Source organism: Pongo pygmaeus, chromosome 1 (genome assembly GCF_028885625.2).
Source record: "Pongo pygmaeus isolate AG05252 chromosome 1, NHGRI_mPonPyg2-v2.0_pri, whole genome shotgun sequence".
NCBI lineage: Eukaryota > Metazoa > Chordata > Mammalia > Primates > Hominidae > Pongo > Pongo pygmaeus.
In genome coordinates this window covers 71,543,064-71,559,556 of record NC_072373.2, presented here as the reverse complement: position 1 = coordinate 71,559,556, position 16,493 = coordinate 71,543,064, and the positions used below count along the sequence as shown (strand labels likewise).

Here is a 16,493-nt window from a genome sequence, read left to right as displayed (position 1 = left end):
AGTGGCTGAAATTCATGTCTCTGCAGTGAATCCCTCATTGGTTAGGAATAGCCTCATAGAGTTTGATGGAGTTTTGAACTGATGCATTAGATCACACAATTTGACCACTCAACTTAGCACCAAGCCTGTTCATTTTGGATAGGTGAGGCCACTTTAGCCATTTTATTTCTACAAATAGTCACTATGTTATAATTATTTGGTTTCACATTTCTCCCCTGTATAGAGTTGGGTAGGGTTGTCTTGACTAATCCATCTTACGTGGTCCTGGCCCAGCACCAAACTTAATAAATGTTTGTATTAGGTTGAACTATATAAAAATGCTGTGTTTGTAAGTCAAAAAATAGTCAAATATCAGCAATGATCAATTGAATAATAAGAAAAATTCAAGCAGTGAATGACTGGTTGGACTAGATGATTTTAAAGATCTCTTCCGGTTCTGGGATTCCATGACCTTATAATTCAAACATAAATAACATCATCAGTCAGTTTCAATGCTTAGTTACCAACTTATGAAACCATGGTCCTCATATTGTACACAAACCTAGCACCCTGTTCTTGTCCTTCTTGGAACTTACCACAGTGATTTAGCTATTTTTATACTAGATGACTATGTGCTCCTCATCTTAATGTGTATAATATGTATCTAATGTGTAAGATATATAATACACATACATAAATATAAATGGGTAGATAGATGATAGATACAGTGTATGTGTTTCCATCAGCTGTTTGTTAAAAGGTAGATGATAGATTAATACTGTGTTGTTTTCATGTCTCTTCTGTTCCACTGCTTTAAGGTGGCAGGTGGAGTCCACTGTGATTCAAACTATGAATTTTTTCATTGATCAATTCTGACATGCTAACCTCAGCAACTGAGCACCTGCATAATATGTTAGGTCATCATATTAATAATGAAGATTACATAGTTGACTTGCCTTTTTATTGGGGGAATATAGAAAAAAACCCTAGAAATATGACTGATTTTAAACTAAAATGATGATTGAGAACAGTAATACTATCTATAATTTCATTGCATCTAGTAGAAAATTAGCTTTGCAAAGCCACTCAGTTTATACAATTGTTTTGATTATTCTTTATTTCAAAAATGAAGTTCTCAGTTTTAATCCCAACAGGAAATCCCTTGATTACAGCAGAGCAGATTTTTATCTGTCAATAAGTTAAAAAAATTTTGAGGAGGAAAAGCAAGCATCAACTTCCAGGGGTCTAATAACTTCCTAACTTAATGGAACTTGCCTAACAGTAGATGAACTTTTCATTTTAAAACTTTGCCTTTAGTAGTCAACACTGTCCTCAGCACAGCTACAGACTATATAATACAGAGTCCATACAATACAGGGCATTTCTGTATGAATAAAGTATTAAATATTTTTTTAAAATAACTTTTAAAAAATGAAGTTATAGCCTAAGACCTGAATGAAGGGCTTTAGGGAAATAAAAACTTTGTTCCTTTTCTAAATTTTAGATATTTCCATTATGGTAAGTTAAACTGATTGGTTTAATAAGGTGGTTTAAGGTAGTAATGTATATGTGTTAACAGACTTCTATCTCTGCGTCAACTGTAAGATTTGCCTGGTTTTTATACTCTGAAGAGTTTATATTTAAATTCAACATAATAAAACATTCAAAATAAGAATCTCTGAACTTAGTTTTACTTTAGACTGCTTTTGAAAAAATCACTTCTTAAAGTGCACAGATTCACACATCCACCCTCCCATCCTTTGTGATAGAAAAAATGAAATACTTAGCTTGGTAAATCACATTGCTTCTTCTGAAGTAGACTGCCTTTACCCAGTGCTGTGAAAGAAAGCCCAGAGAGTGAGTAAGGAAGGGTGGCTATTGTTTAGTGCTCTCTAGCAAAAGAACGGGATTGGGGGCGGGGTTGGGGCAAGGATTGAGTTTAACTGGCATTGGCTCTGGCTTTTCTGCATTCCAAACTGTCTGAGGCACGAAGTGAGAGCAAAAAGGGAGAGAGAAGGAGAGCGAGCACAGGCGAGTACAGTATACAAAGTGTTTTGAGTTTCTGACTGGCGTGCCGGAAAGATCATGTTAGCACACCCAGAAACTTCACAGGATGCAGACCCCAGGTAAGAGTTTGTAGAGTCTGAGACCGAAATGAAAAGTCACGTATTTAAGGGGAATGTGGCTTTTTAAAAATTACACAAATGCAGTGACTATTTACCTTTATGATTATTGGCTTTAAAAAAATAGGTTGGTTTTTATTGCTGTGAGTTCACAGAAATACTGTGTGGAAGCTGTCTGTTAGCATTCCAGTACAAAATCCAGCACAAGAATAGCCATCTAAGAAACTCAGATAAATTAAAAATAATGACCATAGCAAAATATTAACACTGCAACATGTACTTGTTCTGTTAATAATATGAAATGGATCCTTATTCTGGATCTTTCCTAAAATTCTTTATGAAATATAAAGATACCTGGGTACAGGTAAAGCTCATTTCTCTCTGAGTGAGACAGAATATATTGACCATCAAGAAGATGTTAACAGCCTCGCTTAAATCTCAGTAACACATAATCAATCTGTGTCATTCAAAAGTTTAACAGGTTTGATCTATAGACAGCAGCAGTAAGAGCATTCAAATGAGAACTTTGCTTGTTATTTTTGCCCAAGGTAGGCTTTTAATATCCTCTGCCAAGATGACAAGTAAGAAAGTTTATTGACTTATTGAAAGTTAAATCTGAAAGAGACTTGGAGATTATCTATAGTCTAGTCTCTCCATTTTCAATGAAAATTTTGTGGTCTAAGGTACTTGCCCAAGGTCAGAATTAGGAAAAGAATTGAAATGAAAACCCAGATCTCCTTATTCTCAGTTTAACGTGTTTTTCATAGAACCAATTATATATAGGCTTATATTTTATCTATACCATATCTGCTAGCCCCAATTACTATGAATTATTGCCTAAATAGACCAAGTACATCATAAACCTAGATTGAAATCTTATGGAGAGGAGGTATTGAGAAATGGATGTCATCAAATCACTATTGATACATGCTCTTGACCAAAGCCAAAAACATGTAACAAAATATTTATCAAGAGGAAAAAGTGGCTTTCAGTGAAGGAAAATTACTATAGTTTGTACGCTGCTTTTAAGTTTTTGAAAGACTTTAGGACATCAATTTTCTGTATAAATATGTTAGTAAACTTTTTTCTGTATGCAAATATCTATTTTTGTAATGTATCTATTTTACTGAAAGCAAATTGTATTCACTGCCTTTCTTATGTTTATTCAAAAGTATAATATTTTAAATTATCCAGCTATTTTGACCAATTGCTTCTTTATCCAAGGTCCATTTCTGTTTCTCTCTGCTTATAAGGATCCTCTGTTACTTCACCTCATGAATTATGTGTTAGCAGATAATTTAAGTGAAGGATCTTTAGAGCCACAACAGACAGTGAACATCTGTCTTCATACATTTTTATTTAGTCCCTAAAAAAGGTTGCTTCCCTTTCCATTTTTCTGGAGACCATTGTGGGGATGAGAGGCCACACTATTCTAGTGAGCTAAATAGTAAAGATAGCCACTGTCAACAGAATCTGTCATGGCTCTTTACAACTCCTGGGAACAAGTTAGCTTGATTTGGCTATAAGCACAGTAAAGGGATGTTGTCCTTTTGTATTAAAGCCTGACCTGCTCTTTCCAGTTTTTGGCTGGGTCTTTGTAAGTGTAGTACTGATTTACAAGTCTGTGTGGAATGGGCAGTAAGTTATAAGGAATAGTTTCATTACTCCTCTCGGCTATATCGGAAACCAAATTACCAAGTGAATTCTCCATCCAGTAGGAAAGAAGAGACTGTCTGTCTTACTGGAGAATCCATTATTTAAGCACTGTTTTTAAGAGGACTGATGGCTGTGAGAATGAGGACATAATGCTCTTTCCAACTTAACAGTATTCATGTTGTATTACACAAAGCTTAGATTCTTCTCTGAGCTTTTATCCTGCTTTTAATATGTGAAAGGACCGCCATGATATATCTATGTATATTATGTCGTGTGTGTATATTATATGATAGAATAGAGAGTAAAGTGGGCCTTTGGCCTGAGTATATTTTCTGATGCCAGAAGTGATCAGTAGTCATCAATCTATTGCTGATATTTTACTGACCTAAGTTAAAAGAAACTATTTTATTAACCAAGCTAATCATGATAAAACTCACTACCATGCACTACAAAGAGAAAATACTCAAAGGAAACACACTTCTTTTTTAATTCTGAAAACAAATGTCAGATTATGCAGGTTCATACTTTCTGTGTTAGAAAAAAAGCAATAAACAGGTGCCCACTTTGTGGCTAAAGACAAATTTTATTTTTAAACAAGTTTTTATTGGTGTATAATACATGTAGATAGTTGTGGGATTCATTTGATAATTTAATATGTTTACACAATTTGGAAAGATCAAATCAGTATACTTGGGATACCCACCACCTTAAAAGAAGACAAATTTTAAATGGGAATAGAATGGGTAAAGTGAAATGAGTGGCATGAAAAAGAAACTCTCATATGTATGTGAAATAATTTTCTTTTGACCAGTGTTTTCTTGAAGGCAGACCTATTTTCACTATTCATGATTTTCTCCGTGATACTGTTTTAAAATTTTTTCCCATGAACAATCTATATGTAAATATTGTTTATATATTAAATATTCAAAGAAGGTAAAGAGCTCTGCTATATAATGACAACATTTTCTGAAAAATATTTGGCTATAGTTGATCAAAACTTTTGACTCATTGAAAGGAACTGCTTTCTTTGCTGTTGCAATTTCTTTCTACCTCTTGGGCATAATTCTATGTTATGTATCCCATTTAAATCCCCAAGAAAGAAACATCTTCAAAGAAAAATGAAGGCAAAAGATAGGGGCCAGGAGCAGGGACTTGAAGCTGGACTTACAAATTGTTCTGAGCTGTCAAATTAATTCTTTACTCATGAAAGTTACCCAGTTATCCACCAAAGACTCTGAGAATCCTTTTATATAGACAACATGATTGTGTTTCCCCTTCTGCTCCAGTCTTGACCTTCAGCAGTCTCTAAAGAGGAAAAGTGTTTGTTACAGACTCTTTTTGTTCTCTTCTGTTGTTTCACGCTCCCTAGTGGTTGTTCATGGTCATTCTTGTTTTCAGTTCCCTGTTTATCAGTTGTAGTGAGAAGGAGGTGACTATTGTACTGTGAAATAAGGTTCACCGGATTCTTGTATTTGAGTTGCATAAACTTTCTTAAAATAACTGATTCTTACGTGCAGAATCAGAAGCAAAAATTTTTGTCCTGTTGTTCTTAGTGGACAATGATTCAAGAAAATGAGTCATGACTCAGCGATATGAATTCTCTCTTAGCCGGGGTTATTTTTAAGTGCTGATGGGAATTCCATCTATCAAAATTCCACATTTAATTGTGGGTATGATCTCAGCTTGTGTTTGGAAGCCTTAAGCAATGCCACTCAGAATACTTTGTTTGTACATACTTGACAAGTAAGAGAGACTTACTGAGTCAGCGATTAAAATTCAGATGAAGGCCTTTGTCCTCTCTGGTACCCTCCTTGCCCCTACTCAAACTGTGTCGTTAAGCTGAATTGGAAATACTATTAACTCAAGCACATAAAGAGGGAACCCTTGAGGAGATCCTGTTAATAATATGACTCTATAGAGCTCCACATTTCTGTCATTCTCAGGTTTGCAATATTTTTTGAGTAAATGAGTTGCTGAAAAGCACCTTGAAAAAGTAGGTTAGGTTTGTGCAGCCCTACTCTTTGAAGAAGAAAAGATACCTGGTTCTGCTTGCTCTTTCTAATGTCAGATCTTGGAAAGTAAGCAACTTGAGCTGCTGGAATAAAGCAGGTGTCGTTCAGGATCAGGTGTTGCCTAGGATAGCTAGCCTGTTAGACAAGTTGCTAACTGATGTCCTGAATCCAATTCCAAAGATTACAGAGTACCTTTGAAAAATGTTATAACAGCACTGTTGTGTAACTATTCATAAATACTACCTTTAGTTTATATGAAGATTAGTAAAATGGGTATTCTTTCCGTTTTAAGATTCTGGTTTGTAACTTTTTTGCTAAAATACTTCAGGTGGGTTGTGTGTGCCTCTCGAGTCAGATCGGAGAAGGTAAGATGTCTGGGTCCCTACTTCAATCACTCTTCTTTCCAGGAATACCTGGAATATGAAGTTTCAGGTAAATAAGTGAAATGAAATAAAAAAGAGAAGTGATTTGTCAAAATGAGTGTGCAAGAAGAGCCACCAAAAATCTAGCTTGTGTGAGTACATAGAATTGAGTTTGTTCAGTCAAAGGATAAGAGAAGATGTGATAAGTCTATTAACAGGGAAGGATAATCATCTCCTGTGTACCAAGAGCTCATTTCGAAGAGTGTGTCCAGTATGATTATAGAATATTTATCAGCATTTTTTCAAAGTATGGGAAACTAATCACTCAAACAAAGGGGAAATAGATTATTTAAATGCTTTCAACATGTGGTAGAGGAATTGCATCACACAGTATTTGGCCTGCTTTATTTATGAATCTCTATTGTACAGCTGAAATTTAAGGAATTTTTTTATTAATTAAAATATTTTATCTTTCATATAATTTGCTACATCAGCCAGGTTCAGTGGCTCATACTTGTAATCTCAACACTTTGGGAGGCTGAATCAGGAGGATTGCTTGAGGCCAGGCCTGGCAACATAGTGAGACCTCCCCTCTACAGAAAATTTAAAAATCAGCCAGGCATGGTGGCATGCACCTCTAGTCCCAGCTACTCAGAAGGCTGAGGTAAGAGGATTGCTTGAGCCCAGGAATCAAGACTGCAGTGAGCTATGGTCACATCACTGTACTCCAGCCTGGGTGACAGAACAAAACCTTGTATCTTTAAAAAAAAAAAAAAGAAAGAAAGAAAAGAAATCGCTATATACATCCTGATATTTTCCTTGAAGCATTTTTCCTCCACCTGAAGTCCAGTGAAATGTCACTGTAGTTTCCTGAAACAATAAATATGCTATTATATGAGTAGCATCATTTACTTGCCGGGGTATAATTGCTGAAATTTTGAAATATGCTTTTAGTATGTTTAGTTTTATTTATTTCCTTCCCCTATAAAAAAACAGCACTTGGAAAATGATTGATGATCAACTTTTAAAGATAATTTTTTAAAGTAGCTTTTTAAAATCAATTAAAGCCCTTACCATTCTCTTCTCATCTCTGAGAAATGGTATAGACCATTTTTATTAACCAAAAATGTAGTATGAAGAAGAAACCCTAGGAGTTACTGCTGTCATTGCAAGGAATGAAAACTAGTCTCCCTTGTAAACCTTTTTTAGCTTATGCAAGATCAAAATGTACTAGGCAGAGGAAATTTATTGTAATATAAAAGGTAGAAGTCTAGTGGAAGTATAGCTGTTTGTCCCCAGTGCCTCAATAGAACTGTTTAGGTCAACACTTGATGATACTGCTTTATTTTGGTTTTGTTTGGTTTTTTTAATGGAAGGGTATTTAAAACCAGAAGGCAGGCTTTCATCTGGTCTTTGTTAAAAGGAATATCCAAACAATGATTTACCTGTTTTTCTCAGAAGCTATCTTATTGTGAACAAATTGCAAAATGTATTTGACAGTGAAATTTTAATTATCAAGAAATAATGAGCTTGAAGGGTGTGACTATTGCTGTAAAGTGCTGTGATTTATGACAGCTTCCCAGTAGAAATTCTCCCAGTGTCAGAAATTATAAACCCGTTTTCATTTTACTTTGTTCTTGAATTAAATACTTAAAGGTAGAATTTTTGTTTCTCTTTCCCCCTATCAAACCTGTGTTACGGGAGAATAGAAACTGTTTTAAGGCTCTTCAGATTTAGTTCAGATGTTGCTTATGTTACATTTTCTCTGATAGTCTGAAAAAATAAATTTTTAAATTTTAACGTTTGATCATAATATATAACAGGCTCCTACACATCAGTAAGAAAAAAGCAAGACTGGAATGCTCATTTTACAAAAGAGGTAATCCAGATGACCATTTAGTATATAACAAGGTGTGCAGCTATTGTTAGTCATCAGGGAAATGCAAATTTAAACCAAAATAGGATTACATACCCATCAAAATGTCTAAAATGAGAAAAAAGAAAATACCAAATGTTGATAAGTGTCTGGAACAAAAATAGTTTTCATACCATATTGATGAGAGTGTAAACTTGTACAGTTACTTTGAACAGCTATTTGACAGTATCTCCTAAACCTGAACAATGCTCAGTGACCCAGCAATTACACTCCTATTTATGTACCCAATAGAAATGTATACCTAGGTTCATCAGAAGACCTGTACAAAAATGCTTATAAAAGCACTATTTATAACAGCTAAAAATTTGAAACTACCCAAATGCTCATCAGCAGTAGAATGAATAAATTGTAGTTTGCTTATAAAATGGAATTCTATACAGCGATGAAAAAGAACAAACCACTGCTTCATGTGACAGAATGCATGAACCTCACAAATGTATGTTGAGCATGAAAAGTCTCAAAAGAATACTCACTGGGTGATTCCATTTATATAGAGTTCAAACTGATCTAGGGGGATGGAAATCAGGATAGTGATTATCCTTATGCGGGTAATGACTGCCAAGGATACATAAGAGAGGCCTCTGGCTGCTGGTAATGTTCTGTGGTGGTGTTGTTTTCTGATTCAGATGCTGGTTACTGGCATGAATTACATTTGTGAAAACTTATTGACCTGTACATATGTTATTTGTACACTGCTCTTTTTTCTTTCTTTTTCTTTTTTTCTTGAGACAAGGTCTTTCTCTGTCAACCAGGGTGGAGTGCAATGGCCCAACTGATCATAGCTCATTGTAACCTCAAACCCCTTGGCTCAAGTGATTCTCCCACCTCTCAGCCTTCTGAGTAGCTGGGACTATAGGTGCACACGACTACGCCTGGCTAATGTTTAAAATTATTTTTTTGTAAAGATGGGGTCTTGCTATCTTGCCCAAACTGGTCTTAAACTCCTGACCTCAAGCAGCCCTCCCATCTTGGCCTCCCAAAGGGCTGGGATTACAGGCATGAGCTACCATGCCCAGCCTGTACACTTTTCTGCATGTATGTTATACTTCAGTAAAAAGTTCAAGGAAAATATTCCTATTATAAGCTCTCCAGTTTGCAAACAAACAAAACAAAAACAAAAAACTCTAGGCAACTTCCAAGTTGATGGAAGTGATGTTCTGTAAAAGTACTTTTTGTTTATGCAGAATGTAAGCAGGACACCAGGTTTCTTTTCTTTTCTTCTCTCTTTTTTTTTTTTTTTTTTTGGTTGTTGTTTTTTTTTTGAGATGGAGTCTCACTCTCGCCCAGGCTGGAGTGCAGTGGCGCGATCTCGGTTCACTGCAAGCTCCGCCTCCCGGGTTCATGCCATTTTCCTGCCTCAGCCTCCCGAGTAGCTGGGACTACAGGCGCCTGCCTGCCACCACGCCTGGCTAATTTTTTGTATTTTTAGTGGAGACAGGGTTTCACCGTGTTACCCAGGATGATTTCGATCTCCTGACCTCGTGATCCGCCCACCTCAGCTTCCCAAAGTGCTGGGATTACAGGCGTGAGCCACCACGCCCGGCCCGACAGCAGGTTTATTTTCATGTTGAAAGTTCTCCAGTCTGGCCAGGCGCCGTGGCCCACACCTGTAATCCCAGCATTTTGGGAGGCTGAGGCAGGCAGATCACCAGGTCAGGAGATCAAGACTGTCCTGGTCAACATGGTGAAACCCTGTCTCTACTTAAAAAAAAAAAAAAAAAAAAAGCCAGGCATGGTGGTGCGCGCCTGTAGTCCCAGCTACTCGGGAGGCTGAGGCAGGGGAATCACTTGAACCCAGAGGCAGAGGTTGCAGTGAGCTGAGATTGCGCCACTGCACTCCAGCCTGGCGACAGAGTGAGACTTGGTCGCCCAATAAAATAAAGTTCACCAGTCTATGTGTGCCATCAAGGACTTTACATTTGGGGTCATTGAATAGGTTAGATGAGGAAAGCATTTGGGAACTAGGCTTGTGGATGTATCCTCAAAACAAAATTTCATCATGTAAATAATAGAATTACTAGGCTTTCTAAAGCTCTGAGCTTACTGTATAAAAACACTAATCTTGTCATACCTTAATTGAAAATATTTTATAATAGTAATATATATAAAAAGATATATATGTACTTGTACTTAACACATTAACTTTTACATATACTTACTGAAGAGTTGATGGTACAAATTTAATAAGAATTTTCCATACTCTTGGCTTTAATATAATTTTGCTTTAAAAATATGTATTTGGACTTTTAAAGGATGTGTAATTCTTTGTTATATTGGAAGAAAAATAACAGCTTTTTCATCACTGTGAAATGTGAAAATATCCAATACAACAAATGGAAGACGCCTAATAAATGTTAATATCCTTCTTTGTCTTTACAAAACTACAAACATGACATTCTCTTGAACATGCCCTTCTTATCTCCTCAGATTAAGCTCTGCCACCCGTGCTGTTCTTCCTGTTCTGAGCCATTAAAACACATGTGTTTAGTTTTAATTCTGGATTCTTCTAGAGCAGTCTTCTTCACTAGTTCTTTCATATCACTTGTTTTACTCAAACTTGATGTTTTAATGTTAGCATATTATTTATTTGTTGCTGTGTAAAAAGTTACCACAAACTTGGCAAGTGAAAACAGCATTCATTTACCCTGCCCCCCAGCCTTCTCTCTCTCTCTCTCTCTCTCTCTTTCTCTGTTGAGACAGGGTCTCATTTTGTCACCCAGGCTGGAGTGTGCAGTGGCATGATCACAGCTCACTGCAGCCTCAACCTCCTGGGTTCAAGCAATCCTCCTACCTCAGCCCCCCGAGTAGCTGGAACTACAACTGCGTGTTACCACACCTGGCTAATTTTTTGTTTTGTTTTGTTTTTGTAGAGACAGTGTTTCGCTGTGTTGCTCATCTTGGTCTCAAACTCCTGAGTTCAGGCAGTCCGCCTGCCTTGACCTCCCAAAGTGCTGGGATTACAGGTGTGAGCCACCACTCCCAGCCTATTTCAGTTTCTATGCATCAGAAGTCTAGGGAGAGTGCAGCTGGTTCTCTGCTCAGGGCCAAAACAAACATATCAGCCAGACCACATTCGCATCTGGAGCTCAGAGTCCTCTTTCAAACTTGTTCAGGTTGTCAGCTGGATTCAGTTTCTTGCAGTGGTAGGACTGAGATCCCTGTTTTTTGGCTTGCTGTTGGCAAGGAGTCACTCCTAGCTTCTAGAGGCACTGTTATGTCCCATTGCCATGGCCCCCTCACTACTTGGCACTTACTTTTTCAAAGCCAGTGAGAGAATCTTACTCTGGTTGGATGTATTAGTTCATTCTTGCATTGCTACAAAGAAATACCTGAGACTGGGTAATTTATAAAGAAAAGAGGTTTAATTGGCTTGTAGTTCTGCAGGCTATACAGGAAGCATGGCAACATCTGCTTCTGGGGAAGTCTCGGGCAGCTTTTATACATGACAGAAGGCAAAACAAGATCAGGCTTCTTACATGCAGGCAGGAGCAGGACTTGGGTGGGGGAGATGCTACACACTTTTAAACAACCAGATCTCATGAGAACTCACTATCCTGATGACAGGGCCAAGGTTGCATGGTGTTAAACCATGAGAAACTGCCCCCATGATCCAGTCACCTCCCACCAGGCTCCATTTCCCACATTAGGGATTATAATTTGACATGAGATTTGGGCAGGGATACAGATCCAAACCATATCATTCCACCGTTGGCCCCTTCCAAATCTCATGTTGTTCTCACATTTCAAAATACAGTCATGCCTTCCCAACAGTCCTTGAAGTCTTGACTCATTCCAGTATTAACTCAAAAGTCCAAAGCCCAAAGTATCATCTTAGAGAAGGCTAGTCCCTTTTGCCTATGAGCCTGTAAAGTCAAACACAAGTTAGTTACTTCCAAGATACAATGAAAGTATAGGCATTGGGCTGTAATCCCAGCACTTTGGGAGGCCGAGGTGGGCAGATCACGAGGTCAGGAGATCAAGACCATCCTGGCTAACACAGTGAAACCCCGTCTCTACTAAAAATACAAAAAATTAGCCACGTGTGGTGGCGTGCAGCTGTAGTCCCAGCTACTTGAGAGGCTGAGGCAGGAGAATGGCATGAACCCGGGAAGCGGAGCTTGCGGTGAGCCAAGATCGCACCACTGCACTCCAGCCTGGGAGACAGAGCGAGACTCCGCCTCAAGAAAAAAAAAAAGAAAGAAACTATAGGCATTGGGTAAATACTCCCATTCCAAAAGGGAGAAATTAGCCAAAAGAAAGGGGCTACAGGCCCCATACAAGTCTGAAACCCAGCAGAGCAGCCATTAGCCCTTTTCCCATTTAGAAAAGAAAAAGTGCAGCTCGCTGCCAGTGCTTTTAATTTTACATAAACATACTCTTTGAGGCTGAAGCAAATCTGACTGATTTTCATTGTGAAAACAAAATATAAAAACTGTTCTTGGAGTTATTTCTAAATAGAATTAACATCAGAATCATCTGAATCATCAGAATTATCTATTTCAGAAAAATTGAATTCATCAAACGAATCTTTGGCCAACAACTGTTCCAGAATGACGTTAACATCACACATAGGAATGCTGTGTTTTCTAGGATTTGACATTTTTAGCAATCGAGAATTACTATATTTTGTAAGTGGAAATACCACTACTAAAAACAGAATGCTATAAATAGAATGATGTCTTTTGTTTTCAAAGTTGATATACTAGAGCAATGTGAAAATAATAATAAAAATGAGATGTTTTGTGGCAAAGTTATCTTGGGGTAAATGCTGAAACTGCAAGCTTCGCCAGCAAGTGTTCTCGGGGCAAACAGGAGAAGAACTAAATCGTAAGGCTCCAAAATAATCTCCTTTGACTCCATTTCCTACATCCAGGACACACTGATGTGAGAGGTGGGCTCCCAAGGCCTTGGGCAGTCCATTCCTGTGGGCCTTTCAGAGGTCAGCCCATGTGCTGTTCTCTTGGGCTGTTGTTGAGTGCTGGCAGTTTTTTCAGGTGCAGGGTGCAAGCTCTTGGTTGCTCTACCATTCTAGAGTCTGTAGATGGTGGCCCTCTTCTTACAGCTCCACTAGGTAGTGCCCCAGTGGGGATTCTTTGTGGCGGCTCCAACCCCACATTTGTCCTCTGCACTGCCCTAGTAGAGGTTCTCCATGAGGGCTCTGGCCCTGCATTAGGCTTCTGCCTGGACATCCAGGCTTTTCCATACATTCTCTGAAATCTAGGCAGAGGCTCCCAAGCCTCAGCTCTTGCACTGTGTACCCACAGGCTTAACATCATGTATTTAAGGCTTTCAGCTTGTACTGTCTGAAGCAGCAGCCTAAGCTGTACCTGGGTCCCTTTGAGCCATGGCTGGAGTTAGACAGCTGGGACACAGAGAGCAGTGTCCTGAGGCTGCATGGGGCAGCAGGCCCTGGGCCTGGCCCTCAGAACCATTTTGTTTTCTTGGGCTTGCAGGCCTGTGATGGGAGGGGCTGCTGCCAAGTTCTCAGAAATGCCTGCAAGGCCATTTCCCTAGTATCTTGGCTGTCAGTACTTGGCACCTTTTTACTTATGCAAATTTCTGCAACCTGCTTGAATTCCTCCCCTGAAAATGGGCTCTTCTCTTCTACCACATGGCCAGGCTGCAAATTTTTCAAGCTTTTACTGTCCATTTCCCCTTTAAATATAAGTTCCAGTTTTACGTCATGTCTTTGCTCATGCATATGAGCATAGGTTGTTAGAAGCAACCAGGCTACATGTTGATTACTTTGATGCTTAGAGATTTCTTCTGCCAGATACACTAAATCATCACGCTCAAGTTCAAAATTCCATAGATCCCTAGGACAGGGGCAGAAGGCCACCAGTTTCTTTGCTAATGCATAACAAAAGTAACCTTTGCTCCAGTACCCAATAAGTTCCTCATCTCCATCTGAGACCTCTTCAGCCTGGACTTCACTGTTTATATCACTATCAGTATTTTGGTCACAACCATTTAACTGGTCTCTAGGGAGTTCCAAATTTTCCCTCATCTTCCTGTCTTCTTCTGAACCCTCCACACTCTTCCAGCGTCTACCAGTTACCTAATTCCAAAGCTTCTTACATATTTTAAGGTGTCTTTATAGCAGTGCCCAACTCTTCAGTACTAATTTTTTTGGCTATGATGTAATCCAGTATAACACAACTGTAATCATGATAGTGACTGTACATCACCTTGGCCATATAATGTAACCTAATCAGTGGAGTGGCTATCCATCATATTACAGATTCCAGGCCCTGAGGGTAGAGAATTATACAAGGGTGTGGTGGCTCATGCCTGTAGTCCCAGCTGCTCAGGAGGCTGAGGTGGGTGGATCACTGGAGCCCAGGAGGTCAAGGCTACAGTCTCAGCCAAGATTGTGCCACTGCACTCCAGCTTGAGTGACAAAAATGAAACCCTGTCAAAAAAAAAGAAGGGAGATACATTTTCAAATTACAAAATTTTTTCAGTAAAAGAGACTACACACATCAGCTACTTTTATACCACCAAGCAATGACACATCATGAAAGGACAATTACAGGGAGTATTACTCATTAATATAGTTCCAGAAATCCTAAACGGAATATTAGCAAATGGAATAATACATTATGACTAAAGTTGGGTTTATAACACAAAATGCAAAGTAGATTTAATATTAGAATAGTTTACCATTAATGAACTAAAGGAGAAAAATCTTAAAATCATCTCAATTGAGCAAAAATGACATTTAATAAAATTTAACAACTATTCATAAGAACTCTTAGCAAAACAACAATAGAAAAGAATTTGTTTACTCTGATTAGTGATATCTACAAAAACCCATCGAAAAATATATGTAATAGTGAAAAGCTTTCCCTTTTAGATGAGGACCAAGGCTAGGATGTCCATTATTATCCTTGCTGTTCCACATTGTATTGGAGGTTTCAATCAATACAGTAATCAATACAGTAAGGTCTCAATCAATACAAGAAAATATGTAAGGATTAGAAAATTAGAAACTTTACAAGTGATGTGATCATTTAGAAAATCCAGTAAAAACTTTACAGGCATTGAGTTTAGCAAGTTGCTAGATAACAAGATCCATAAACAAAACCTAACTGCATTTCTATAGATCAACAATAAACTGAAAGCAAATCTTTTGAGATACTGTTTACAATAACAAAATATAATAACCTAGGAGTAAATCTTTTAAAAGATGTGTAAAACATCTAAAAAGTAAACTATAAAGCTTTATTAGGAGAAATTTAAGAATAATCTAAAGTAGATATGTACTATGTTTCTGGAGTTGGAAAACTGGTTTGTATGGTGTTAACTTTTTACCCTAAATTCCTTCATAGATTCAATGTAATTCCAGTTTTAAAAATCTTGTGAAGCCTGGGCAACATGATGAGCCCCATCTCAACAAAAAATTTGAAAATTAGCTGGGCATGGTGGCACATGCCTGTGGTCCCAGCTACTTGGGAGACCGAAGCAGGGAGGATAACTTGAACCAGGAATTCTAGATTGCAGTGAGCTGTGATCACACCCCTGCACTTCAGCCTGGGTGACAGAGCAAGACCCTGTCTGTCTGTCTGTCTTTCTCTCTCTCTTTCTAGCTATCTATATATTTGTATATATTAGGATAGCCAAAAACTCTTTCAGAAACCTAATTTAGGAGGACTTGCTCTGTCAGCTATTAAGGCCCTTTGTAAAGCTATATTAATTGAGACAAAGTGGTATTAGTGTTAGAAATAGACCAATGGAACAGAATAAAGAGTCCAGAAACAGACCTGTGCATATATGTACATTTTACTTATGATAAAATTGACACTGCAGAGTGGTGGGGAAATTAAGGTCTTTTCAATAAATGATCCTGGCTCATCTGGAGATCCATATGGAAAAATAAAGTGGAAATGGATTATTTCTTAACAATTTACATAAAAATGAATTCCATCTAAATTGTAGACCTACATGTAAAACACCAAATAGTAATAATACCACTTTTAGAATATATTATAGCATCTTCATGACCTGAGGATAAAGAAGTAATTATTAAATCAAATAGAAAAAGCACTAATTATAAAGAAGAAAAAGGTGATAATGTTTATGAATATTAATAACTTCTGTTTGTCAAAAGACACTACTGAAAGTGGAAAAAGTCAAGCTATATAAACCAACAAAGAAATTATACCAGAATATTTCAAGCATCCTGACAAATTGAGAAAGACAAAGCCCAATAGAAAAATGGGCAGAGACTTAATAGGCACTTCCCAAAAGAATATAACCAAATGGCTGTATACATTTAAAGAGGTTCTCAGCCTTATCAAGGAATCCCAAGTTAAAACCACAACAAGGGGGCCGGGCGCGGTGGCTCACGCCTGTAATCCCAGCACTTTGGGAGGCCGAGGCAGGTGGATTACGAGGTCAGGAGTTCAAGACCAGTCTGGCCAAG

At 37.9% G+C, this 16,493-nt stretch overlaps 1 protein-coding gene across 7 annotated transcripts in view; it reads left to right on the top strand.

Annotated features, from left to right (window-relative positions):
* RASAL2 (RAS protein activator like 2) overlaps positions 1–16,493 on the top strand; it is a 383,167-nt gene that overhangs the window by 241,678 nt on the left and 124,996 nt on the right. For 2 of the 7 annotated variants that reach the window (XM_063653614.1, XM_054461405.2), the window contains exon 1: positions 1,946–2,105. The exons of 4 other annotated variants lie outside the window; for them this stretch is intronic. In XM_063653614.1, the coding sequence (XP_063509684.1) occupies positions 2,093–2,105 (13 nt within the window). In that variant the 5' untranslated portion in view covers positions 1,946–2,092. Of the gene's footprint in view, positions 1–1,945; positions 2,106–16,493 lie in introns of those variants that run through there. One more of the 7 variants, XM_054461488.1, reaches the window with a different exon arrangement.